The 27,798-nt window shown below is 43.0% G+C and overlaps 1 protein-coding gene and 1 long non-coding RNA gene across 3 annotated transcripts in view; one reads left to right on the top strand and one right to left on the bottom strand.

Annotated features, from left to right (window-relative positions):
- Positions 1-27,798, top strand: part of WNT2 (Wnt family member 2) — a 49,960-nt gene that overhangs the window by 12,444 nt on the left and 9,718 nt on the right. Inside the window, exons 4-5 of one of the 2 annotated variants that reach the window (XM_073809866.1) lie at positions 14,599-14,863; positions 19,147-19,280. In XM_073809866.1, the coding sequence (XP_073665967.1) occupies positions 14,599-14,863; positions 19,147-19,178 (297 nt within the window). In that variant the 3' untranslated portion in view covers positions 19,179-19,280. Of the gene's footprint in view, positions 1-14,598; positions 14,864-19,146; positions 19,281-27,798 lie in introns of those variants that run through there. The other variant, XM_033863177.2, reaches the window with a different exon arrangement.
- LOC141279566 (uncharacterized) overlaps positions 20,534-27,798 on the bottom strand; it is a 39,822-nt gene continuing 32,557 nt past the window's right edge. The window contains exon 4 of the long non-coding RNA XR_012334046.1: positions 20,534-20,638. This is a non-coding gene — a long non-coding RNA (uncharacterized lncRNA). The remainder of the gene's footprint in view (positions 20,639-27,798) is intronic.

The raw sequence follows: 27,798 nt of genomic DNA, 5'->3' as shown, positions 1-27,798 counted from the left end.
CCCTTTAGTGACGTGAAGGTTATCTGTAACTCAGGGTACAGAATCAGGCACAAATCCAGTTTGAACTAGTACTTAGGATTCAATCTGATCTCTCCACATACCCACAGACTCATCTTCGGTACAGTCTAACATACTAAGAAAAAATAGGCATACGGCATTAGCTAATGTACAAAAGACCATCAAAATCCTTTGTAATTTGATCTTCTAAAAAACCCCTATTGGAATAAAAAACAGTATTAGTATTTCTATTTTTCAGATGACGAAACTGGGCCTCAGAGGGATCAAGTGACTAACGCATAGGGTCATACAGTCGTGAAGTGCTGGGCTTGGGGGCTCAAACCCATTGCTTTCATCTTTTTGTCCTTATCTACCTTTACATGTTGTCTCTGTTGAGAATTTCTGAGAAAGATAAACACACAGCATTTCTGTACTGAAAAAAACAAACAAAAACAGCAGCAGCAGCAAGCAGTCCTTGGAAGGTAGCTTACTGGGGACACTTTTTTCCTCTTTGTGTGTGTCTTTAATTTTACAAGTTTCCTAAACTGAATATGTATTATTTCTTAATAAAAGGGAAAACCTTGTTTAAATACCAAAAACGTAACTTCTAGTCACCATGAACATGCCCAAAGCTTATGTGGTGGATTTCCAAAATTTCAACTCAAGGCACTGCAAGTTCTAGAGCACTGTTCCTATGTGCTACTGGACTAAATTTGGGAAAAGCACTGTTTCTGGTACTGTCATATGTAGAAAAGAATAAGACAAAATCCTGACCACAAGAAACTTTTTGTTTTTTTCGTTTTTTTTTTTTTTTTTTTTGCGGTACGCGGGTCTCTCACTGTTGTGGCCTCTCCCGCTGCGGAGCACAGGCTCCGGATGCGCAGGCTCAGCGGCCATGGCTCACGGGCCTAGCCGCTCCACGGCACGTGGGATCTTCCGGGACCGGGGCACGAACCCGTGTCCCCTGCGTCGGCAGGCGGACTCTCAACCACTGCGCCCCCAGGGAAGCCCAAGAAACTAAATTTTAATCAGGGAGACAAGTGAAATACAATTGCAAGGCAAGCTCTATGCTAGATGGTATAATAGAAAAATCACCCAAAGGGCCAGTTAGTTGAGGAGAGAAAGGTTGTGTCATAAAAGAGCTGGGTGTTGAAGCTGGAGATAAAGGTTTCCTATGGCTGAGATAGGGAAAATGCTTTCCAGGATGAAGGGACTCCAGACAAAGTAAGATATGAGAGTAGAAAGAACATCAAAGTTGAAGAATGACAAGGGTACTAGGGTAGAGCTCATGACTGAGAATTAATAGGAGCTGAGGCTGCAAATTTGAGTCTTGGCCAGATCTGGAGAGCCTCAAATGCCATGCTGAGATATTTGGGTGCTGCTGTGAAGCAATGGGAAGGTATTGAACAATGCAGGAGATGTTAAATACTTAAGTTCCAGTTTTATGTACTGTTAATTTCTCTAGAGTCCACTTTAAAAGAATGACAGATTTCAAAGTTCAAATCTTCTGTAATAGGTTTGAATGAATGACTTTAAAAAATAGACTCACTAGGAAACTTATGAGAAATTTCTACCCCCCTGAATTTTATTTTCAGCCTTACCTATACATATAAGGACTGATACAGACAGTAAGCTTCCTGATGGATAGTAATAAAAAATTAGCATATGGCAACTGTGTTGCTATTTATATTTTTAACATAGTGTTTACATTGTTATTGGCTCATTAGGGGTTCTTAGCTATTGACATCATGTTGACTGAGGCAACATGGAGGCTCGGGCTCTGGACACTGGTTCTAATACTTGAGCATGACCTTGGACAAGTTACCTAACAAGGATTGCTACAGAAAATAAAATATATACACATAAGCACCAGGTTTTAAGCAAGCCTAGGAGGTAGGTATCATTACTATCCATATTTTCCATATGAAGAGACTAAAGTCTATATAATAGGGTGGCCGGAATCAGGAAACAAGTTGAATTTATTTCCTAGCTGAAATTCAAACTTAACTTAGCCTCCTGTATTTTACATTTATATATATTTAGATATCCTGTTTTTTTTTTTTTTTTTTTTTTTTTTTTTGCGCGGTACGCGGGCCTCTCACTGTTGTGGCCTCTCCCGCTGCGGAGCACAGGCTCCGGACGCGCAGGCTCAGCGGCCACGGCTCACGGGCCCAGCCGCTCCATGGCATGTGGGATCTTCCCAGACCGGGGCACGAACCCGTGTCCCCTGCATCGGCAGGTGGACTCTCAACCACTGCGCCACCAGGGAAGCCCATCCTGTATTTTATATGTGAGAAGTTAGGAGGGCAAAGGATCCAGAGTTTCTAGTTCTGTGCTCTGCCCAATCCAGCACCCCTCAAGGTCAGTGCTGTGGAGCGCCGGGCCTGCCCCTGAGCTCGGCCCACTGAGGCGCCAGCACAAAGCAGATACTTCCAAGTTCTGACCACAGGAAATACCTCCGAAGTCAACACAAATGGATATTGTACAAGATGTAAGCATAGCCTTACAGGCAAGTAAATCTTGGGCCTAATAAAGACTTCCAAGAATAGATCCTATGATGCCACTTAAGATAAATAATACATAATGGGTCTGAACCAAGAGAACTGGGTGTGATGAAAAAGAAATCACTCTCGAAAAGTAAGGAATATCAACAGAAAAGAAAGTGATAAAACTGAACTGAATTACAGAGCCAGACTGCTTTAACCTCCTGTATATCCTCATCTTCCTTTCAATAATGTTGAGCATCTTTTCGAAGCACAACTTTCACTTAGTACAGATTTATGTTCTGACTGGCCTTCTCTGTTCATAAAATTAAACGCATTCTGAAAAATTAGATCAGTTCTGCCAGCCTCACCTCTCTCTTGTTGGACCCAAAGATAGAATGTTTCTGATACTGTCAATCTTTTACCATGTATGAATCAAAAACTAACCAGAATTAAAGTCCCAAAGCAGAGAAAACTGTTAACAAAATTGTTACAGTTCCAGGTAAAGTTCTATTATTCATAGAAAATGTTTTTTTAGACTGGCCTCATTAGTCAATAAAAATTATTATATATATGGTTAGTCAACAGTAATGTTCTTGAATTCCACAAGTAAGTTCCACACCTTATATTTCCTAGCTAAGCCCACCCACAGTCACTGTTTTTAAACAATAACAGTGCTCAAGAAATCACAATGTCTTATTTAAGTTAATAAATGATTGCATAAGCAAATCAACTGCACAGTTTGCTAATAAATATTCCTTATTTTCCTAGTTCCAGAGCATGTATGTTTGAAAGATATGTTGGTCTGGTTTTCAGTAACTCTTATTAGAGATGTGGACCTGTCCAAGGGATTTAATTGTTAATAAATGTACTTGGCTTTAAGCCAGCATCTGAAAATTAAATAATATGTGTTTAATGTGTGTTTCCCTCAGGAAAACGGATGTAGGACCAGAAATATGGTAGTTGCTTTGCGGCATACACCCAACTAAAAAGTGAAGTACTAACACTTCTTCAAATGCTCAAGTTAAACTAAATACTTTAGTTGAAACATAGCATATAAAGACCTAAAATAAATTCTAAGCAGGATTTCTAAAGCAAGGTCAGTAGTTAAGTTTGCATAGATTTCACATGGTATAAGGTGGATTGCCCTTTTTCTGATAGGGAGAGAATCAGTATAGCAGGACACAGGGGTCATAAACTTAGCAAAATGCAGGTACCTACCAAAAAAATTCTCATGATCTGCAAAGAAGTCTTATAAAGACACCCTGGCATTGCTTGGGCTCCGTCTCCAAAAAGCCTGAGTTAAGAGACTAAAATTTCACTCTCCTTGGGAGAAGTTTGTCTTATTAAAACTGTCAAAATAATTCTTTGTGGACTAATTTGATGTGCAAACACTAAATATAAAAACTTTTGTAGGACCCATCCACTGAAACCAGAGACCATGAACCCCCCAGGAGTTCATGAGAAAGGCTGGCAGAGTGATTTAAGGTGTCAACCTGGTGTCAGACAGGCTTGGGGTACATCCTGCCTCAGCTACATTGCCTGTGAGACTTAGGGCAACGTCCTCAGGGTCTAGGTATCTCAATATCCTCATCTGTAAAACGGGGATGAAAATAGTACATGCCTTATATGCTTGTGTGGATTAAATAAAAGTGCTTAAATCAAGTGCTCAGCATGGCTTAACATATGGTAAGATCCTAATGAATGCTATGCCCTGTTATTATGCTCTGAGCTTTAGTTGGGATAAATATAAAATAGAATTGTTCTAGCTTGCACAATGCATGTATTTCCTTATTCCATGCACCCCCTTTTTTAAAAACAGTCAGACTTTTGTTTCTGTGGTATAGAATATTAATATTTATAAGTTTCTTAAATTCTAAGAGTAGAAAATAGCCTCTGCAGAACTGAAGGCTTAAAGTGCTCAAAATCAAAGATTTAAGGGCCATCAAAAATCTACTAAGATTTTAGCACTGACAGAACGATGAGCTTACTGAAGATTTTTTATTGAGAAAAGTTATATATTAAACTAAAAATGGTTTCTATGAGGCTAAATGCCAAAAGAGTACTCCTGTCCTTAGCAGTCACATTTATTCATCTTTTTAAAAGTAGTGGACTTCCCTGGTGGCACAGTGGTTAAGAATCCGTCTGCCAATGCAGGGAACCCGGGTTCAACCCCTGGTCTGGGAAGATCCAACATGCCACGGAGCAACTAAGCCCGTGCGCCACAACTACTGAGCCTACACTCTAGAGCCCGTGCTCCGCAAGAGAAGCCACTGCAATGAGAAGCCCACATACACTGCAAGGAAGAGTAGCTCTCTCTCGCCACAACTAGAGAAAGCCTGTGCGCAGCAACAAAGACCCAACACCGCCAAAAATAAATAATTTAAAAAATAAAAAAATAAAAGTAGTCATGTCAAATGAGCAAAGGTTTAGTGATGAGATGCCACAGAGTACACACTGGTGGGATTAAGCAAATAGTGAGGGGAAGTGGTTGATGAGGAATTGTGCTGGGCGCCTGGGGGATATAAAAAGCCAGGAGGGCTGTGAGAATTTACAAAGAGGGGCCTAAGAAGTAGGTTGAAAATGAAAACTTGACAGCAGTCTGCATCAAGAATCAAAGAAGGAAGTGGTACCAGAGACCCTTTAGAAAAGATTCGAGACAAAGTGGGAAACGGGACCTAAATGTGTCATGGGCTGAGGCCTGTTTCTGGAAGAAGCTTTCAGCATCACACACTGGAGACAGACAGCAAGTCACTGTAATCGATTCTTCTTCGAGTTCTTTCTGTTATAAAAACAATACTCACACAAACAAAAGTAACAAACTGAGCAGTGCAGAAGTGTGTCTCATAAAATAAGAACATTTCCTCCCCTCACAATCCTTGTCTCCTTCCAGAACATTTCAAAGTGCAATCGGACTCAAGGCTGTGGACAGAACATATACAATTTCACCTCTTCCTTCCTCCCTCAGACCTCATTAAAATTATAGTAATGGAATAAAAGTGGCTTAAATCAACAATAAAGAGAATAGTCAAAGAAATGAGAGAACTCAACAAATTTCTGGAAAGTGGAAAGGGAATGAAGAAATCGTAACATAAAGCAGGATGGAGAAGCCTCAGCCTAGAAGAATAAAAGCAGATGAGGCGCGGGGGAAAACAAAAGCAGATGAGGAATGTGGAAACTAAGATACCCGGAGAAAATTTCAGATACAAATGAGCACTGGAGAGAAGCACAGGGCTGAAAATTGGGATTAACTGAAAAACCCATTGGTGGCATAAAGAACCCCATCCCCTCCCCTTCACCCCCAAGCAGAACTCCTGGAAGTCTAGTGTCGAACCTTCTAGGCTTTCTGCAGTTAGAGCCTCCAGAACAGCCAGTGTCCTACCTACTCACTAGAAAGCAAACCTCTGGTCCACAAGCCCCACCATATAACCAGAGCACCTAAATACTTTGTTATGACTTCACTCTTAAATATGAAGAGACTGTCCAAGAATTACCATATATTCGATTAAATTCAGAAGCATAAAAGAAAGCAAACAAACAAAAAAGCAGTAAGTCAGGCAGGGGTGAGAAGAAAATTTTTAAAAGCCAAGAAGATCCAAGCAGATATTAACATCCATGAACAACAAGAATGGATGCTTTGAAAAAGTGACAATTAGAGAACAAGAGAGAACTTGGAAGAGAAAGCCAAAGAAATCTCCCAGAAAGTAAAACAAAAAGCCCAAAGGACACATGGAGAACCATAAACATCACCTCTCTTTCCCACTTGAGTTTGAAACCAACTAAAAAATGAACAAGGGAGGTAGACAGAAGGAGTAACAGCATCTGTTGCAGGACTGAAAAGAAGGCTGCACTGGAGGGTGCAGTTTTGAAGCTTCAACTCCACCGGGAGCTGGGCAGACTTACCCCATCCCAGGCTGCACACCGGGGCCCTGCAGGGAGCCCCTTGCTGAAGGGCAGGAGCTGATCATAACTTATCTGCTCCACAGGCTGGCAGATGCCCAAAGAGAAGGAACCCAGGCGCACAAGCCCTGCTCCTTCTTCTAAACTCACCAGTTGGATAAGTCAGTTGTCCTACCCTGGGAGAAATGAGTAAGGGGATGGAGAGAGCCAAGAGTGTTAGTCTAATGGAATTTATTCCTCAAGAAGCCAGGAAGAAAGTATTAAAACTATAAAAGAGAAAATATGAGACATGGAGGATTGAGTCAGAAGGTTCAGCAACTTGACTAATTAGAATGTTGTAAAGAGACTAAAAGTGTGTGTGGGGGGGGTGGAATATTAAGAGAATATTCTCAGTGCTGAAGTTTCTAGATCGAAAGGGCCCACTGAGGGCTGAGCAGGACTCATTTTTTAAAAATCCTAAATATATCATTGTGATATTTCAGAACACCAAGGATAAGGGAAGGTTTCTAGAACCTTCCATGTGGGGGGTGGGGGTGGGAAAGTGAAATGAAAACAATAATCAGTTGCCAGAGAATCAGCCAGACATCAGACTTCCCATCTGTAACACTAGAGGCCAAAGCCTGTGGAGCAATAACTTCAGTTTTGAGGGAAAATTATTTTCAACCCAGAATTTTATAACCAGCCAAACTATTAGCCAAGTGTGAAGGCTGAATAAAGACATCTTAACACACAACATTCAGAAAATGCATCGCCCATGTGCCTTGAAGGAGTTACTCAAGAAGGGGCTGCAGCAAAGAGAAGGAATGAACCAAAAAAAGAGAAAACATGGCATCTGGCAGAGCAGAGTGTCCACCTAGGAGGGCATGATCCCAGCTGTGTCCAGATGGGACTTAAGAAGATGCAGGACCATGGAACCCGCAGGAAACGAGGGGAAGTAATGGAACAGGTGGAATGAGCCTGAGAGTGGAAGACATTAGGTTACAGTAAACACACTTGGTAGCAAGTAAAGTGAGAAAAAGCCAAACTTCACTCCAGCAACATTCTTCTTCAGCACAGAGGCAATGCTATTGGATCAGAGATTATAAAATGCAGTCCTTGGTTATGCAGTTAACTGTTTGACATCCATCTTTACTGTTCTGAGTTTTTAGATTCAACATCTAGACATACCATGAGAGCCTTAACTATTGTTACAGAACTTTAATGCTCTCGTCTTTGTCACCACAAAAGGACAAGCCTCGTACTTAATAAATGAATGAATGAATGAATAAAATCAATGTCATGAAAGACAAAGAAAGGCTGAGGAGCTGTTCCAGACTATAAGAGACATGATAACTAAATGCAACATAGCTCTTAGAAGAAGGAGGAGGAGAGGAAGGATGAGAATGAGGAGGAGCGAGCTGCGGGGGGGGGGGGGGGGGGGGGGGAGGGAGAAGCGAGCTGCGGAGGGGGTGGAGGGAGCAGACATTATTGGGACAACTGGCAAAATTTGAAGAAGGTATGTAGATTATAGTATTGTACCAAAGATGTTAAATTTCCTGATTTTGATAATAGTATTGTGGTATTTCAGGGTTAAGAGATGCCATGTCTACAATTTACTCTCAAACATAAGAAATTTATGTATCTAGACTATTTTCTCTCTGTGCATGTGTATGTGTGTGTATGTGTGTGTGTGTGTGTGTGTGTGGAAAATGACAAACCAAATAGGACAAAATATTTAGTAATTGGCAAATCTGAGTGAAGAGTTCATTGTACTATTCTTGCAACATTTCTGTAAGTTTGAAATCATTTCAAAACAAAAGTAAAAACAGCAAAGTCTATTAGTAATCCTAAAAAAAAGAAAGAAAAGGACAGGCCCTGATGACAGAGACTGGGAAGAAGGGGAGGAGGAAGGAAGGGCTACAAATATCCTCATCTCCTAAGAAAAAGCACCAGTAACTTTTGGAACTAGAAGAGGGGTAAGGGTGCTCCTTGAAGTCGGAGAGCTCATCAGAACCAACCGTTACAGAACCATGTTGGGAGCTGGGTGAGGGAAATTAGGTGTGAATTAAGTTCTCACCCCCCACAAGAAGAAGTCTATCAGGAACTATCTAATGTTGACCCATACGTAAACAGAGTGACTGGCAGAGCTGCCGGACTCAGCTGCGCCAACCGTGCGTGGCGCCCCTCTCCAGAGGGCTCCATTCACTGCACTGTCACTGTAGATTTGTTTAGTTATGAAGAGAATTTTCTGGTGGATGTCCGTATAGTATCTGGAGGATGGGATGTCTTTCTATTTCTCACAAAGCTGGCGGTCAGCTAGCACAGAACTGGTCGTATAGACATTTGGGGAGCCACCATAAGGGCAGAATGCATTAAAAGTGACCGCTCTGGGGTTGTGCCGTGCAGACCGGGAGGAGAGATAAGAGGAGAGGGTACAGCACAGGGCTATTGCTTTTCACTGTCTTTTCTGGACTATTTGATTTTTTCAAATCATGCGCAACAGTTCTTTAATTTTAAAATTTGAAAGTAATAATTAAAAACAAACACAAAAAAGCCCCAGACTGGCAGCGCCTGGGATGTATGTCTCCAGGTACCAGCGCCCCCACCCCCTCCTCCCCGACCCCTTCGTTCGCTCATTTCCTTTAAGGTGCAAATAAAAGGTCTGCAGCCGCTCCTTCAGCGGCCTGCGGGAGAAGCCCACCATTCCCTCAGCCAGCGCCTCCCGAGACCCCGGGGGAGCGTCCCTCCGGGCAGGACCCTCCACTGCAACCTGTCTCTCTGAGAGCGCTTGGCTTTTACTCCACTGGTCGCCATCTTTCGTACCCTCCAAAGCAGCACTAGCGCAAACTGCTGCTTGTGGGAAATTTTCCCTAGAGGTCAGAACATTTTGAAGATACAGGGTAGGACACAACTTCTAATTCAGTCATGAGATATCCCAGTTCCTAGGACCTAAGTCCTAAGACCGACCCCTCCACGAGAATTTCTCACCTGCTCCGGCCCTCCGTGGGCCCCGGACTCTGGCCGTGGTGCGCGGGCTCCTTTCCTCCTCCGCTGCTTTCCCAGGTGTGGACTTGATTCTCAGCCTGGCTGCGTATTAGAAGCACCTGAGACCGGAAGTACCATCAAGGCTGGGCCCCACCCCCAGGGCAGGTTCTGGTATATTCGGCTCCGGGAGAGGCCAGGGTCTCTGTGACCGAAAGGGTCCCCAGGTGATTTTAATGTGTATCCAAGAGGAGAACCACTGCTCTGCTCTCTCTAGGTGCCAGAGAACAATCCCCAAATTCCTGGGGGTTTTTTTTTGTTTGTTTTTTTAACTCTTTCCAGATCAAGCAGCCTCTCAAACGGCAGCCAGATTATAAATGAACATTCTTTCCCTTCCTTCTTCTCTGTGTATGCACACATACGCAGGCCTTTAAAAAGTGGATCAGGGCTTCCCTGGTGGCGCAGTGGTTGAGAGTCCGCCTGCCGATGCAGGGGACGCGGGTTCGTGCCCCAGTCCGGGAAGATCCCACATGCCGCGGAGCGGCTGGGCCCGTGAGCCATGGCCGCTGAGCCTGCGCGTCCAGAGCCTGTGCTCCGCAACGGGAGAGGCCCGCGTACCGCAAAAAAAAACCCCAAAAAAGTGGATCATACCACGTATACTGTTCTGCATTTTGCTTTTCATCTGACCCCCTTTTATATTGTAAGAATGATCTACATCATTAATCAAAGACCACATCGTATTCCTTTATTAAGCACATACCATAATTTGCTTAACCCTTGTCCTGTTGATGTCATTTGGTTTTTTCCTAATATTTTGCTCTTGCTAATTATGCTGCAGTGAATATCCACGTGGGTATGCATCCTTCAAAACTTGTGCAGATATTTCCAGAGTGTAATTGCAAGGTCAGAGGATACCGTACATTCTCACCAACAGTTTGTTATAGCATCTCCTTTCCATACTCTTACCAACACCAAATATTATCAAATTATCAATCTTTTTACTATTTGCTAACCTGCTAGGCAAAGAAAAAAAAGGTGTTACATTGCTTCAGTTTGCATTTCTCTGATTACTAGTGAAGTTGAACATCTTTTTGTCTCTTTGTTGGTACTTTGTATTTCTCCTGTGAATGGCCTGTTTCATAGATTTTCGATGACAATTAGTTTGGAAGATGCAATGTAATTCCTCCCCATATCTCTCTCTACTTCTTTTCTGCCCCATAATAGGTCTCTAATATTATTCATTTAATTCTTGATTTATTCAAAAGGATAGAGGGAAGCAGAGTATACACAATTCAAAAGTTGAGAAAAACACAGTGCAATTTATATGAAGATTTTAAATGTGTTTTTAGAAAGAGCATGGATCTGGGAGTGAGACATATCTGATTCACATCCTAGTCTGCCTCTGTCTAGCTGGGTGACTCTGGGGAATTTTACTTTCCTCACTGATCCCGGGTTTCGTGGGAAAACTAATCCGCTTTGCCTAATCATGGTAATTAAGTAAGATAATGGGCGGAGCCTGGCACACAGTGCAGTACTCACTGTGTGGTGCGTATTATTATAATGTTCTTACAACATTTGAATATTGGAAATCTTCCAGACTAGGCAAACTTATCGTGAGCTTCTCCATCCCATTTCTTACTCTTACCTCAACTACTGTCTAAGTCAGGCCGCCTAGCCTTAGGTCCCTTCCCTCTGCCTCGCTGATGGAGTGGGGTATTGCCCTCTTCAAGGTTAAGGGTTTGAATTTCAAGTCTGCAAACCTGGGACATAGAAGAGGTGGAGGTAGCACCCAGCTGTGACTGAGCACTTCTTGGACTGTGTGTTAGGAATGGGGCCTGGAGATGCAAGCAAACCCAGTACCAGAGAAGGTGTCTCACTTTCCCCCTTGGTTAATTGTCAAGCCCGTGATTAATCCACAATCAAGAACTGACCTAGAGTCTGTCGTACAGAGTGAAGTAAGTCAGAAAGAGAAAAACAAATACCGTATGCTAACACATATATAGGGAATCTAAAACAAACAAACAAAATGGTTCTGAAGAACCTAGGGGCAGGACAGGAATAAAGACGCAGACGTAGAGAATGGACTTGAGGACACGGGAAGGGGGAAGGGTAAGCTGGGACGACGTGAGAGAGTGGCAGGGACATATATACACTGCCAGATGTAAAATAGATAGCTAGTGGGAAGTAGCTGTTTGGCACAGGGAGATCAGTTCAGTGTTTTGTGACCACCTAGAGGGGTGGGAGAGGGAGGGTGGGAGGGAGACGCAAGAGGGAGGGGATATGGGGATATATGTATACATATAGCTGATTCACTTTGTTATAAAGCAGAAACTAACACACCATTGTAAAGCAATTATACTCCAATAAAGATGTTATAAAAAAACAAAAAAAGAACTGACCATGGTTCCAGTGGAAATACTTTCGCTTATAAGTAACAGACCCCGGGGACACTAAATAATGAGGAAAACTTAATATCTTGGAATACCGAGAAGTCTGGAGGCAGGGCAGGGCCACAGCGGGTTCATTCAGGCAGTTCAGCAACACCCTCCAGAACCCAGTTCTTCCTATCCTTCCAGACTGCCGTCTGCAGCTTGTTGCTCGTCCTGCACTGGCTGCCTCATGTCCCAAGGAGGCTGCTGCAGAAAGCGGCGTCCAGAGACAGAGAAGAGGACTTTCTCCCCTTCTAAAGAGCGAAGAGACCTTTCTTACAAGCCCCCCAACAGACTATTCCTAACAACATATTGGCCCAAATTGAATCATCACGTGCCCTCTGCCGAAAAAAATCAGTGGCAATTAGTATTATTGATTTGGGCTGCTCCGGGTCAGAGAGAAGCCGGGCCACTTCTGAAGCACGTGGCTGCCCAACACCTGAACAGAAGTTAGCAAGGAAGAGGGAAGTGGCTGCTGCCACTCAACAGTGAATGACGATGATGATCAACAGGGTGTACGACTGCCACAGCTGTGCGTATTTATAAGGGCTCACAAGGTGTATTTTAAATTAATATGCAAACCCTTCAGTTAATCAAATAATTAATATGCAAGCCCTTCCATTTGCATATTTTAAATTAATATGCAAACCCTTCAGTTAATCAAATAATTAATATGCAAGCCCTTCCATTTGCATATTTTAAATTAATATGCAAACCCTTCAGTTACCAAGTTCGAACTTTGCAACCTGGAAATCTAGTATTACAAAGAAAGGGAAGTAATATTTCCTGTTATTTTTAAATCTAGGAGTATTACTTATGAGTAAATAACCCAGCTTTTAAAGGAATAAGCTTTGAAGAATGAGCATTCATAGTCAATTCCCAAGCACTTGGCATGGAGTGAGTTCTGCGTGGCTCCATTGAGATCTTAGGATAGAGGGCTCCCGGACAGGTGACCCAAATGGGGCAGACTGGGGGAGCCAAGACGGCCCTCCTAGGGGTTTTTCTCTGGCAGAGGCCTGCTGTCCAAGTCACCCGGTGAGCCTCATACCAAACACCTGGAATATAAAGATAGGGGGGCAGGGTGGGGGCCATACGGGGAGTGTAGTTCCAGAAAAGGAGTTCATTCTAAGAAATCCTTTAAAGATGCCCAGATCCCTGGGACCTGGGAGCCCAAACTAATGCCGTTTCTCCTGCTTCCTTCTCTGTCCTTCACTCCAAAGCTGGCTCATCCTGAAGAGGACAGATTTCAAATGTAACAGGGCACAGTCCTCCGTGGGGGGCAAAGTGGGAAACCTGTGGTGCCAAGGCCCGAGCTGGGAAGGGGATGAGTGAATGCTCAACTGTGGAGACACCATGCTGTCTTGGCTCCTTCTAGAATGCTTCTGTGGGCCTGAGCTTCTGGAGTGATGAACATTTCTGCACACGTAGTCCCATTGATACTATAGCCTTGTTCAGAAACTGAGTCTGTGGAAGAGGAAACACCAGGGCAGAGTTACCTGAGGCGAGACTCCGGGGAGGGAGAGGCAGCCTGGAACATTGGTTTCTGTGGAGTGGGGTGGAGGGTGAGCTAGGGTGCTGCAGGGAGCTCCACCTGGGCTGCATTCTGGAGCCAACCCGCCCGTACCCCATCCCTAGACCAATTATACCAGAACCTCAGGGAGTGGGGCTGAGCAAGGTTCCAACTGTCACCTCCAAGTTCTTAGAAACAGGTCTCTCAATGCGTTACCCTAAGAATTTGGCTCCCAGTGCCACCTTGAATAATGTCATCAAGGGGTTTCATTCCCCTTCTGCCTATGCCCCCCCACCCTAGATACCCTCTGTCTTGGACATGCAAATGGAGAGGATGGGGACCCTCAAAAGGCAGGTTTCTCCTCCTCTGCTCCATGACTGAGCTGAGAATCAAAGGCTCAGACTTGAGCTCTCCAAGGCCCGTCTCTCCCACTGCCTTTCTGAGTGTCACTGTGCTTTTGGTATCTGATGAGGGAGCCCCTCATCATCCCACTTGCCTCTGCTTCCTCTCTACGAAACAACAGAGCGCGCCCAGCCCTGCCTGCTAAGCTGAATAACTTGGGCGAAGTTGAGTGACAATCTCCCAAATTTAATGTCACCCTGAGGGTCACCAACTGCCTTTCCAGTGTACCCTGACTCTGTCCTGTACCAGCTGTGTCACCTTGGACAAGTGTTTAACCTCTGTAAGTCTTGCTCCTCAATCACTGCAAAATAAATACTGTAGCACAGGATTGTTGAGAACAGGGTCATCAGGATAGAGTTCAGAAAGCATTATTACAATGCCCAGAACATGGAAAGCACCTCAGAAATAGGAACAATCACTATTATTGTTTTGTTGAAAGAAAACGGGCTTAGCGATTACTTTGTTAATTTGAGTAATAGTATACATTTCCAATATATTGATAGTAAAGCTATATATTTTTTAGAAAATACTCTAATTCATTCCCTCATTCTTCAAGCCGGCCCCATACCCCAGTAAATTCAAATTAGTGGGGCTTTTGTTATCCCCCAAGGGAAGCTCATTCGCAGTCAGGCGCTGTCCCCCGCCACCTGCTGCAGTGTGGTATGGCTGAAGAGACCAGCAAATGACCCCAACATCTCCCAGTCCTGAGCCCCAGGATCCTGGGTCTTTGGTCACTTCTTTTTTTTCCCTTTTTAAAAAAATTTATTTGATTGAAGTATAGTTGATTTGCAATGTTGTGTTAATTTCTACTGTGCAGCAAAGTGATTCAGTTATATATATATACATTCTTTTTCATATCCTTCACATGTACGTGCTGGAGTCCGCCTCCACTGAACTTGCCCGCCTTCTCCCACAGGCTGTAAAGCGGTTCTTGAAACAGGAGTGCAAGTGTCACGGCGTGAGCGGCTCATGTACCTTGAGGACCTGCTGGCTGGCCATGGCCGACTTCAGAAAAACGGGCGATTATCTCTGGAGGAAGTATAACGGAGCCATCCAAGTTGTCATGAACCAGGATGGCACTGGTTTCACTGTGGCTAACAAGAGGTTTAAAAAGCCGACGAAAAATGACCTTGTGTATTTTGAGAATTCTCCAGACTACTGTATCCGGGACCGGGATGCAGGTAAGTTCAAAACACTTTATTCACAGCACCTAATTATTCCAACAATCAGCACTCTGCAATTTAAATGCAGAGTTAAAATTTAAGTGCAAAGTTCTGTATTTTCTGCCTGCCAATCCTATAAGCGCAGTCTGCTGCCTGCAGGTTCAAAGCTCAGGTTCTTTATAATTCATATTTAAAGTGCACAGAGAGCTCTCCTAAGTACCTGGAGAAACCGGTTGATAATGTGCAGATTCTGGAGAAATGGGAACCCAACAAGAATGCACATGGCAAAAAGTCAAAGTATGCAGATTAGCAAAATTCTTCAGCCTGGATAGGACTCTAATTAGTGGGTTAATGTCCATATGTATAGAAACACAGCATCTTTCCTGTGATCCTGAGGCTGAGAGGAGGACAGCTTTGCGGTGTATCTGCTGCCGCTTTAAATCCCACCTCTGTCACTGTGGAGAGGGTCCCAGGGATTTACGGTTAGCCTGTTCTGAAATCCTCCATACTTCACACTCCCTTGCTCTTTCCACAATGCTCAGAAAGTTGCCAAATACTTGAAAGCAAGAATTCATCCCCACTGGCTCAGCTGTCGGTGAGCAGTGGAAGAGGGCTGCATAAGAGGCAGTTCGTTTATTAAAGCCACACCCTTCCCTTGACGACGGCACCTTCTCTGTCCTGAACTCACTCAAAGAGCAGCTCCGTCAGCCTTAGCACAGCTGTTGCCACCTGTGGGTTTTATATGCGTGCTTTCCTCCACCTCTTGCCCCTCCCGGTCAGCACTGAACTCCTTGCTTAGCACAGTCCATGCAAAGACTCTGGTACAAAATACAAGTACTTGTACTCTCCACTGAGTACAAGTCTCAGTGGAGAGGAGGTGATGGAGAGCCCACAGCCAACTTGGCTGAAGCCAACTTTTCAGACTTAGTAGAAAGCAAGGGAATTCATTACCAGGAAAAACATCCTAGAATTCAAATTCTGAGTTTGTTTTTCATTCCAAAGTAATTGCAAAGGAAACAGTAAAACAGTGCAGACGTCAGCAGCTCCTATCACAGGTCTGACCAAGAGGCATGATTACCGGGGAATGTCACAAGAAGTCCAAAGCCTCTTCTTTGTCCCCGAGTGGTTGGATTTCCTTCATGGTTTGATGAGCTGGTTCTTTGCAGCACTGGAGCAAGTTTGTACATGCAGCCTCTGGATTAATAACTGCTGAGCGAAAGGGCCAGATACTGTGCCCTGCTGCATTCCTCACATGCTTTGCGACCTCTAACAAGTCATCCTACCTGTCAGGCCAAAGTTTCGCCGAATCTCCAAGAAACCTGTACGTTGGTACAGGAGGGTCCCAGAGGTCTGGGTCCCTCTCTGCCATTAACTAGCTGCTTAACCTCAGGCTCCTCAGACGGGCAGGGGGCTGATGACATCAGGATCATTTTAGGAACTATGTACTGACTCCTGTGTGCCAGGTACTGGGCTAAGACCATTGCACACATGGTCTTATTTAATCCTTAGAGCCTCCCTATGACATCAGTGCATTGGAACTGATTACTGAAAAAAAAAAAACGAGTAAGAAGAGGGTGGCTCCTGGTTGATCAACACCAAAGAACCAAATTCACATCTTATTTTTTGAGATCAGATAAGCACCGTGGATATCATCCTCCCTATTGTACAGATGAGAAAAGTGAATGACCAGCTCAAGATCTCATTGGTCTTGGAGGGTACGGATGTCCAGCTGTCTGACCCCACAGCCTGTGCTCCTAACCCTAACACTGCAACTTGTCCTTACCTTTCTCCCAGGGCATGTATTACGTGAAAGGCCTGGTAACGCAGAAACCTCACTTTAAACATAAGAGGACCTGCTTCCTCGGGACATCTTTTCTGGCTTTTTGGATTGAAGCAGTTTGCACAGTGAAGCAAATGGTTATGCTTGATGAACATTTAACTGCTTCACAGATAGTCATTGAAATAAAGACCTTACTTTCTCTTCCCCACAAAGGAGATTTGGAATCAAACCCCTGCTGCATCTTCAGGATACTAAGTTATTCCTGCACACTTTGCTTTTTCTACTGCCTGTATTAGAACACAGTTCTCTTTCTCGATCCTAAAATAGCAGCCACATCTGCAGCACCTGCCATGTGTTAGGGCTTGAGCTACATTCTCTCACTGAGTAAGGTGGGTATGTTATTATCCCACTTCATGGGAGGGGCAACGGAGGCTCTGACAGGCAGGCTACGGATTTTGCCCAAAGACTCTTGACGGGCATGAGGCAGAGGAGGGACTTGAGCCCGAGTGTCCACACGCTTGTAACCATTTTACTCTGCCTCCTGATGCACCAGCCACTGGGCACACTGCTGCAGGTGCGGGCTTTCTGAGGGAGGCTATATAATTTACCCCCTCTCCTAATTTATTTCTGCTCTATTTTAGGCTTATTTTAGCTTCTCTGATTTAAAAGGATGTGAATTGGGTTCTGGGTTGGTGTTGACTAACCAGGAGCCACCTTACTATTTTTTAAGTAGCCAGTTCCATTGTTTTAGATCAGATTTCCACTAAGATTCCTAGGTTAGTCATAACTTGTCTGAACTACACTTGATGCCTTTATTTTTCTGCCTAGAAAAATGCCAGAGTCATCCGTGAAAACTCGCAATATTTCTTTTGAATTCTGTTGACCATGAGATGATTCTTTTAGCGAAAATATGATTCAGGGCGTTTGATATCATGGAGAGAAAAGTTTGGATTGCTGACAGTATTTTTTTCATTGTTCATATTTGGACAAATAACACAAACAAATAGCACACGTATGAGATGCAGATTTTCCCTGAGACAGCCTCCTTCAACCCGCATGGCTGCCAAGGGCCCTGTGCTGGTCTGTGTAAGGATGAGGCTTTCTCCCGGCCACTTTCTACTGGAAACTTCTGTAGTATGCAGTCTAGCAAGTCAGTCAGAGTGCGTGGTTCGGAATCTTCCTGGAGTAGCTCATAACTTCTGACTTTAGAGGCAGGGAGATGTGACAGAGTCTGAGACCTGTGAGAAGGGGAGCCACTGAATTGAGCCCAATTCAGTGGCCTTCCTTCTCCGGGCTCTGTGCCCTTGTTTGGGTCAGTGCTAACATCCTCTGGTGTATGTTAAAGAAGCACTCACAGTAAACGAGTCAGGACATCACTGAGGGAGTCTCTCCCCTCACTAGGATCACACGACATCAGGAAGGGCCTGTTTTCTGGTAAATGGAACATGTTCAAGATGGGTTACCATCAGAGGTATCCAGGCTCTAGGATAAGTCAGAAGTTTGTAGTAAAATTTAAATCAAATAACATATATATATATATATATATATTCACTTGCTCTATTAAAATCGATATTAACTTGTCCCTAGATTATACCTCAAACTACCCACTCTGCTGTGTTGTGGTTATTTTGTTTTATCTTGCTTTTTAAATAAAAATATATCATGCACATTTAATATTCAACTGATGGGCACCTTCTCCTTGTCAGCACTTGGAAAAGCAATGATGGTGAGCAGGTTGAATATTGTCAAGTAATAGATATTTGGAATTGGCAGACTTTAGTCTTGCTAGTCAGCACCTGCTGCCTGTTCAGATTCGCTCGTAACCTGACTGAAGTAAGCCGGCTTGTCTGTCATTTCGGTTTGTGGAGTGGATAAACTCTGCAGGTATAGTCCACTATTTTCCAGTGTGAGGGCCTCTTCAGAGACCTATTGAATCAGAATCTCAGGAAAACCCCTGAGATTCTGTATGCTTTTCAAACTCAAGCACATCAAAATTTGTAAAATCCATGATTTAGGTAGTCCATGGTTCCTGATTTTCCCATAAGTATTAGGTAAGAAGAAATCCAGAGAGATTTTTCTTTTTTAAATACCTGATCTCTTACAAAGGAAAGAAAGCTTTTTTATTTGAGGAGCTCTAAATAAATGTCATTCAAAAATATCTCTGCCCTGACTTACCCAGTGTAAGAGGGTGTCCTTTCACATTAAGGCCCTGCGTTTTCTGGAACCCTCTTTTACTGGGAAGAGCACACTGAAATGATCTCGGCCATCAAAGCTTCCATTGGAATTAGCTTGACAGAGATCAGCAAGTCAGCCCTTTAGTGAAGTCCTGAAATGGTGATACCAGGACTAGTGAATTTTGGTGAGAATTACAGAAGGGTGAGTCAAGACCCTAGGGTATTCCTGGGTGAGGACAGACCCAGACCTCAGGTGAGGAAAGGTGATGGGAACTTTGGGTGAATTCCTACTGAGAATCAGTCCGTGGGCTACAAGCTTTATGTGTATTTTCTCTGAATGTTCACAGCTGTTACCTCCATTTACAGAGAAGGAAACTGAGCCTCTGAAAAGTTAACTTGCCCAAGAGTTCATGGCCTGTAAGTGATAAACAAAACAAAATAAATAAAGTCAAACCCCAAATCTATACTTTTCTCACTTTACTTCCTGAAATGTGATGGTAGTGACTGGGGGGCTGTGTAATAAAGAGTCAGCACGAGGACACAGAACATAATGGGATGAGGTGCCCACAAAGCAGGGAGGTGGGAGGTGGAGAGACTTCACCCACGTCTAGCTCAGGTTGCCTAGGAGCCCCTTTCAATGACAAGCCCTTCCAGAGTGTTAATGTCTTCAGTTGCTCCTAAGAAATGATAAGCTAAAAATCTGATTAAGGAAGATTTTCTTATGGCAACAATAATAACAAAAGACATTTTCTCCCAGTCTTCAGTTGAAGAAGGTGAGTGCTCTGATGTTCAACTATAAATACTCCCCAGAGATTCGGAGAGTAGGTACAGCCATGTGATGCTGTGCATGTGACATTTTGCAGGCCAAACTAGAGGGCAGACCTAGGAACTGGGCTTTCTGGGAAGGGTGGTTCTGTGGTTATCTTCTCTGGTTATTTCCCCAGGCATCTGTAAATCAAAGAAACCCTTAAGTTAGAGATAGGTGCATCGCTAACTAAGGAATGCTGCTGTCCTCTCCAGGGAAGCGTCTGCACCTAATCACAGGCCACTTTCACTGGTTATTTTGTAAAAACCCTGACCTGGGCCAGAGGTCACCCTGAGGTCTCTTCTCCCACTGTAGAAAACAAGCAACCCTCCGCCTCTTGTCCAGTCAAGTACAAAAAGCAAATGGAGTTCAACGGTTGTTTAACTTGTTGCTGAAAACCTGATACAGGTTTCCCTCACTGTCTGGAAGTAGAGCCTTCCCATGGAACCTTTCGTAGGCCAAAATGGTATAAAGCGAATAAGCAATTACCTTAGGATACATCTTGCTAATAGATGCACAAGATAAATTGAGATAAAGCACAATACCTCACAGACTCCTTTCAAAGTGATGGCGCCCTGATGCTGAGATGCTGTGTGGGTCCTGAGGAGCTTGATGGGGGGTCACCCCTGCTGCTCAGGTTTGCGCTGCCTCTCTAACAGCTTGCTGCAAAAACAAACGCTGAGCGCTTTGTTCACTTTTCGCCTTTTTTGTAAAAGCGAAAATTCTCTTGGGATTTCTTCCAGTTAGCCAAAAAAAAAAAACACGTACCAATGTAGGTCTTTCGTAAAAGTGAAATGCTCGAAGTGAACTTTCTCACCATCAGGGGTTACCTGTACCTGGCTGAGAGCTGCAGGCTGTGAACGACGTAAGACCTCCCTCGGGTATCACGGTTTTTTCCACATTAATCGTCTTTAGCAAACAGCTCAGTGCCAAAGGAACACACAACTCCAACCACGGCTTACAGAGTTTGGTGTTCTAGACCTGCCCTGTGGTGTGGTCTGGTTTGCAGAACCTCTGAATGCTGTGCTTGTGACCTGATGAAAAACAAGGGAACACCATGTCAGCCAATAGCAGTGGGTGGACCTTGTTTTTTTTTTTAACATCTTTATTGGAGTATAATTGCTTTACAATGGTGTGTTAGTTTCTGCTTTATAACAAAGTGAATCAGTTATACATATACATATGTTCCCATATCTCTTCCCTCTTGCGTCTCCCTCCCTCCCACCCTCCCTATCCCACCCCTCTAGGTGGTAACAAAGCACGGAGCTGATCTCCCTGTGCCATGCAGCTGCTTCCCATTAGCTATCTATTTTACGTTTGGTAGTGTATATATGTCCATGCCACTCTCTCACTTTGTCACAGCTTACCCTTCCCCCTCCCCATATCCTCAAGTCCATTCTCTAGTAGGTCTGTGTCTTTATTCCCATCTTACCCCTAGGTGCTTCATGACCTTTTTTTTCCCCCTTAGATTCCATATATATGTGTTAGCATACGGTATTTGTTTTTCTCTTTCTGACTTACTTCACTCTGTATGACACACTCTAGGTCCATCCACCTCACTACAAATAACTCAATTCCGTTTCTTTTTATGGCTGAGTAATATTCCATTGTATATATGTGCCACATCTTCTTTATCCATTCATCCGATGATGGACACTTAGGTTGCTTCCATCTCCTGGCTATTGTAAATAGAGCTGCAGTGAACATTTTGGTACATGACTATTTTTGAATTATGATTTTCTCAGGGTATATGCCCAGTAGTGGGATTGCTGGGTCGTATGGTAGTTCTGTTGACAATCTGTATATGTTCTTTGGAGAAATATCTATTTAGGTCTTCTGGCCATTTTTGGATTGGGTTGTTTGTTTTTTTGTTATTGAGCTGCATGAGCTGCTTGTAAATTTTGGAGATTAATTCTTTGTCAGTTGCTTCATTTGCAAATATTTTCTCCCATTCTGAGGGTTGTCTTTTGGTCTTGCTTATGGTTTCCTTTGCTGTGCAAAAGCTCTGAAGTTTCATTAGGTCCCATTTGTTTATTTTTGTTTTTATTTCCATTTCTCTAGGAGGTGGGTCAAAAAGGATCTTGCGGTGATTTATGTCACAGACTGTTCTGCCTATGTTTTCCTCTAAGAGTTTGATAGTTTCTGGCCTTACATTTAGATCTTTAATCCATTTTGAGCTTATTTTTGTGTATGGTGTTAGGGAGTGTTCTGATCTCATACTTTTAGATGTACCTGTCCAGTTTTCCCAGCACCACTTACTGAAGAGGCTGTCTTTTCTCCACTGTATATTCTTGCCTCCTTTATCAAAGATAAGGTGACCATATGTGCGTGGGTTTATCTCTGGGCTTTCTATCCTGTTCCATTGAGCTATATTTCTGTTTTTGTGCCAGTACCATACTGTCTTGATTACTGTAGCTTTGTAGTATAGTCTGAAGTCAGGGAGCCTGATTCCTCCAGCTCCATTTTTCGTTCTCAAGATTGCTTTCGCTATTCGGGGTCTTTTGTGTTTCCATACAAATTGTGAAATTTTTTGTTCTAGTTCTGTGAAAAATGCCAGTGGTAGTTTGATAGGGATTGCATTGAATCTGTAGATTGCTTTGGGTAGTAGAGTCATTTTCACAATGTTGATTCTTCCAATCCAAGAACATGGTATATCTCTCCATCTATTTGTATCATCTTTAATTTCTTTCATCAGTGTCTTATAATTTTCTGCATACAGGTCTTTTGTCTCCTTAGGTAGGTTTATTCCTAGATATTTTATTCTTTTTGTTGCAATGGACCTTGTTTTGATACTAAATGTACAATTCCCACCAGGACACCTGAACTCCCTCATCTCGTCATGGAGCAAATATTTATTAAGCCTCTTCTATATGCCAGAAACTACGATAAGCTCCGGGAATACAAAAATGAGGTAGACAGACTCAGTCCTTGCCCTCGTGGTTTCATAGGCCTCCTCGTCCTTGTGGAGGAGCCAGGTGGGTGACAGGCAAGGAGACTCAGGCTAGGTGCTGGGGAACCCTACCTGGACAGGAATGTGATTTTCTTAGGTTTCAGTCCTCACTCCATTGCACTGTTACAAGGTCTTACCTTACATTTGTCACTTTGAAAAGTAAAGAATCAGTTATTCATTCCTTTCTGTGTTGAGCTTTATTGTAGAAATTTCATGAGCTGATACCTCAAAAGTGCTAGAACAGGAGAGAATGATATGAAAAATGCATTGGTGAGGCTTCTAAGTCACCATTTTTCCTGTCTGTCCCACTGGATTCTGATTCCATGATGGCAGGAACTATATGTCTGTTCACCACTGAATCCCTGGCATCTAGTACATAAACATGTGTTGGATTGAATTAAATGGCAAGCTATAAACAACATAAAATATGTTCATCATATTAGCTGGATTCTTATATTGGTGCAGTGTCATAGCTTAAAGATAACTTTATCTTCCTTTGACAGGTAATTACTAAGCACGTCTTCACTCATCACTGATTACTTTATAATACACAGCCTGTGAAAATTCCCATTTAAGCTTAAGTGTTAAATGGAATTTTTCCTCATATTCAAGTGCATTAGTGGGGCATTTACAGAGCTTAAGATGCTGCTGGCTGCCCATTTCCTTGGATGAGATCAAAGGTCTCAAATAAATGCAGCAGCAGACTCTATCTGTTGCTTTTAGCTGCCACCACATACTCAGTTCTTTTACTCTTTGGGGGGGCCTTTTTCATTTATTGTTATCAGTGGGATTACTGGGTAGTTCATCTGATTTCATTGTTAACATAGCAAAATACTTTTTACCTCCAGTGCTATTTTATGTTATAGGCATGATCTATAAATCTGCATTACCTTTTGGAATATAGATTTGCTAGAATTACTATACTTTTAGGATACACTAAAAAGTACCCTAATTTGAATTAGTTGAAAGTAACAATCAGATTGAATTTGTGAAAAATTTTTTAAAAAGGGAATTTTTTTCTTTCAAAAGAAAGAAAATGGCAGGAAAAAAAGATTTTATTTTCTTATTTTGAAATCTTTGACATAATTTAACTAGTAACAACAAAGGATTTACCAAATAGACATCCTTTACTTTTTCGGGAAATAGAAATAAATTATCTCTAATTACCATATTAATGTGTTGCAAGCAAAAGAATGTTTAAGTACTTTAAAATAATGTATTTGCTTACTTCCTTTAAGCTTTCACCCTGAAACCTATTTTGTGCTAGTGCGGTAAATCTCCTTTTTAAAATATGCAAATTTCATATTCCTAGGGAAAGAGCCCTGTATTATAGATTAGGAGACTTTGGTGCTACCTATTATTATTTCTACTGATTACTAATTGGGTAGTCTTGGGCAAATTAACTTCTTTGGGTCTCTTAAGATATGTGTGTCACCTAGAAATTCCTAAGGTTCCCATGATTCAATTATGAATGAATGAATTGTTCCTTAATCTTACTCTAAGTTTGCAATAACACAACCTGAACTTCATGCCACAGACTCTCTTAAGTTGTCATTTTGAATTTCTGTCATTTAAAAATGTGCCACACTTCTTGTATATGTTCTCTGTGTATCAAGTGAGATAATTTGAATTAAAACCTGGCTTTTAGCTTGTCTATTCTCCCATAGTGCCTGGGGACTGGGTGACCCCTCCCTGGAGGGGAGGCTGATCTTAATTTTTAAGGAATTGATTTTAATATTTGACCACCTGAGAACTATGCAGTATATAGAAGAAATATAAGACCTAATGCTGTCCTTGGGAAGCAAGATGCATGAGAAATCGTCAAACATTTCAAAACAGTGTATGAGCTCTACTGGCTGACGTGCTAACGTTATAGGACTTAGGAAGGTGGTCCAGGTGGGCTTGGAGCAGCCAGGGAGCGCTCTATGACAGGTGCTGAAGTAGGCCTGAATCTTGAAGGATGGGAAGACTTTCAATCGAAATGAGTTCGAGGAAAGTCCAGTGCAGCAGATGAGAGTAACTCTTATGAGCAAACAGTCTACACGGCTGTGACATCAGAAAGTCTCTTCAGGAGACGGCCTGATTAGAGGATACGGGTGGAGGGCAGTGGGAAATGAACTTGGGTAGGCTAGCTAGTGCCAGGTATGGAAAACCTTGACCAGTCTAACCTCAACAACTTTAATTCCACGATAGGATTTGCTAATTTAATGGGACATGCTTTCCTGTGCCAGTCAAACCTGTCCTAGTTATTATGAAAATGTTGAGGAAAACCCTCTGAGATAAGTGGAGAGACATTGTCCTTCCCTGCTTTTTAGCTTTGCAATCACTGATGTGAGGAAGGGGGAAGCCTTCCAAGTAGATGAATGTGCGGTCTCTAACATTTGCTCTTTAACATTCTTTTCTTCCCTCAATAAATCTGTGTTGTGAATGACAACGTGTAAGTCAGCCAGAGGAGAAACAGCCTATTGGATGACGGGCTTAAGTGAATCTTGCCTTATGCCCTAACGGTCAACATATGGGCTTCTGTCAGCCTGGAGTGGTAGGAATTTCCAAAGATACAGGCCCATCCAGAGAGAGAGAGAGAGTGAGAGAGAGCGAGAGAGCGAGTGCCCTTTCTCCAGGTCCCTGAGGTGTGGGTCTGGGAACTATTAGGAAAAGCCCTTCATCCTCCTCTGCTGTCAGGAAGATGCATGTCAGGGGAGACAGAAGTGTTTTTGCACTGGGAACCCTGACTCCATCATTAATTTTATAGCTCTGGGGATGGGATGCTTGATCCTGTAAAGTTCCCTCAGCATTGCTTCACCAAAGGTGCATTATGTGGTCCCAAACTTACGTGATTTAGAAACTCTGATTCTTCATTTTTTTCCCATGCATATGTGAGCTCTTGTGTGAATCAGGGTGAGGAAAACACCTGTGGGAGGAGAGAGGTCCATCTGGCTGGAACCCACACCTTCCCATGGTTATAGACCGCCCGGATTTTACGGGCACTGACTCTAGGCACATGATCTAATGACAGTGCACTATGAAGACGATAGATGAAGGTTTGGGTCCGCTGAACCTGAGTCTGTACCACACTGTCTGGGGGTTGGGATCTGTACCCAGGCAGGTCACACATCTGGGCACACTTCACAAACCTAAGGCAAAGGGAAGTCAGGGAGAAGAGCTTCCAACTTGTCACTTCTCTTAAGTGAACTGAGTAAATCAAAGTGTAGTAAGAAATAACATTATAAAGCAATATAAATGATCTTTTAAATAAACATGTTAAATCTGAAGCATCTAAATATGTGTTTATCCATTTAACATATCAATTTGGGAGACTAATATTAGGGCCATTACTCAAAAATATTTTTTAACTTTCTCCTTTGAAGTATTTTTAGAGCCAGCCACACAGGCTTTGTAGATATTGTATGATGCAAATATTTGACCCATAAAGATCAATTTGGCATTTGGAAATGGCGCAGAGAATCTTAGAATGAAGTCTGAGAAGAGCTAGGTAAGTGATCAAGCTATGCCATTTCATTTTTGGTGAGATGCAGATTGGTGCTATAGGCTTTCCTGAACAGAGAGCTCTGCTTAGGGACGGCTCCTCCCAGAGTCTTCAGTCGTAGCCACATCAGCAACATATATTAGAACCAACTTGGGAGCACGCGTGTTTTGGAGATGTGCGTTCTGGTATTGCAAAGTATTTGGTCTGTCTCATTCCTCAAAAAGGTGCCAGGAATTCAACAGGAATATCAGTACAGGAAAAATGCAGGGTAAGCTACAAATACCACGTTAACAAGCCTTGTTCACTTTCTCACAAGACTTCGGTGTCCTAATCGTCTACGGCATGTCATGCATTGGAGGAAAAGGTCCCCTCCAAAAGAGTTACATGTCAGGACCTTTGCAAGTTCTTCAGTTAATAAAATAATGAAGGGAGAGAACAGGAAATCTGCTAAAGCACTGATCACATACTGTTACACATGAGCCTGCTTTCTGGGGCCTGGCGGGACACGAGACCAAATCACAAGGTCAAGAGCTCCATCTCCAAATCCTGACCCTGCCACCTGCTTGCTGTGTGATCTCGGGCAAGTCACTTAACCCCTCTGACCTTCTGTTTCCTCATTTCCAAAACAGTGATGATAATAGTACCTACTTTATAAGCACTTATGAGAATTAAATGAGATAATACAGGCAAAGGCTTATCCCAGGGCCCGGCCTGTGTAAGTGCTCCACAAATATTGGCCCCAGTTATGAACAAAAAGGAGAGAAAGAGGATAAAAAAGAAGGTAGAGGGGGAAGAAAGAAAGAAGAGGGGAAAAAGAGAAGAAAAGAAAGGATGGAAGAACTTCAGCTCTCTCTGGCTTTGAAAATGTGAAAACTGGCTCTTCTGGTAGGTGTAGCTGGCTTTATTTCCCCAGGGCTCTTGTTATGGCCTAGGTGGGGTCATCAGATCATCTAATGAGTGACTCATTACTTAATAAGTTGGTATATTATTTAGAAAAAGAGATCTGAAAGTATATGTCGCAAATATTCAGAACTAAACAAGCAGCCAGGTCATAAAACTCAGTGGCTCCTTTTCATAAAGCACATGTGAGCGCTCTCTCTTTCTGTCTCTCACACACACATATATGCGTATAATCTTGTATATATATATATATATATGTGTGTATATATATATATATATATATATATATATACGTATAGTCTTGATTCTTTTTATTTCAAGAATAGTGGTGATGGTGATGTTTTCTGTCTTGCAAAGGCTAATGGGAAGTCCTTATTATAATTTCAATACAGGAAGCAATACCAACAAGTTTTGTGTAGCTTCTGTACTCTGGCAAACTCTCTTTTCAGGGTTTTGATGAAATGGCTCTATATTCTCCTCAAACGGCAGCAAGTGTCAGAACTGCCCTTCCTCCCTGCAATCTGTCATCAGATCTAATGAGATCCAAACCCCAAAGCAGGGCCAGTTTGTAGTCCTTCACTAAGCAGCCTCGTCCTCCCCTCGGCTGGCCCATCCTGGCGCCGCTGATTCCTCAGAGGGGCCGTTGCTGCTCCAGGCTGCGACCCCACAGCGTTCTCACATCAGTGGCTCTCAACCTTCAAAAACCCATCTCACATTTTCTTCTGGGCCTTCATTATGCCCTGTTTGGGCAGCCAGTGGAGAGTGGTAGGCTCAGATTCATCGTGAATTCCAGCATTGTGTAGCTGAACACTGAACTGCTGAGAAGGCTCAGTGCCAGAGTCTTTGTCTCCTTTTCT

The sequence above is a fragment of the Tursiops truncatus genome, chromosome 9 (genome assembly GCF_011762595.2).
Source record: "Tursiops truncatus isolate mTurTru1 chromosome 9, mTurTru1.mat.Y, whole genome shotgun sequence".
Lineage (NCBI taxonomy): Eukaryota > Metazoa > Chordata > Mammalia > Artiodactyla > Delphinidae > Tursiops > Tursiops truncatus.
This window is presented reverse-complemented; position numbering and strand designations above follow the sequence as displayed.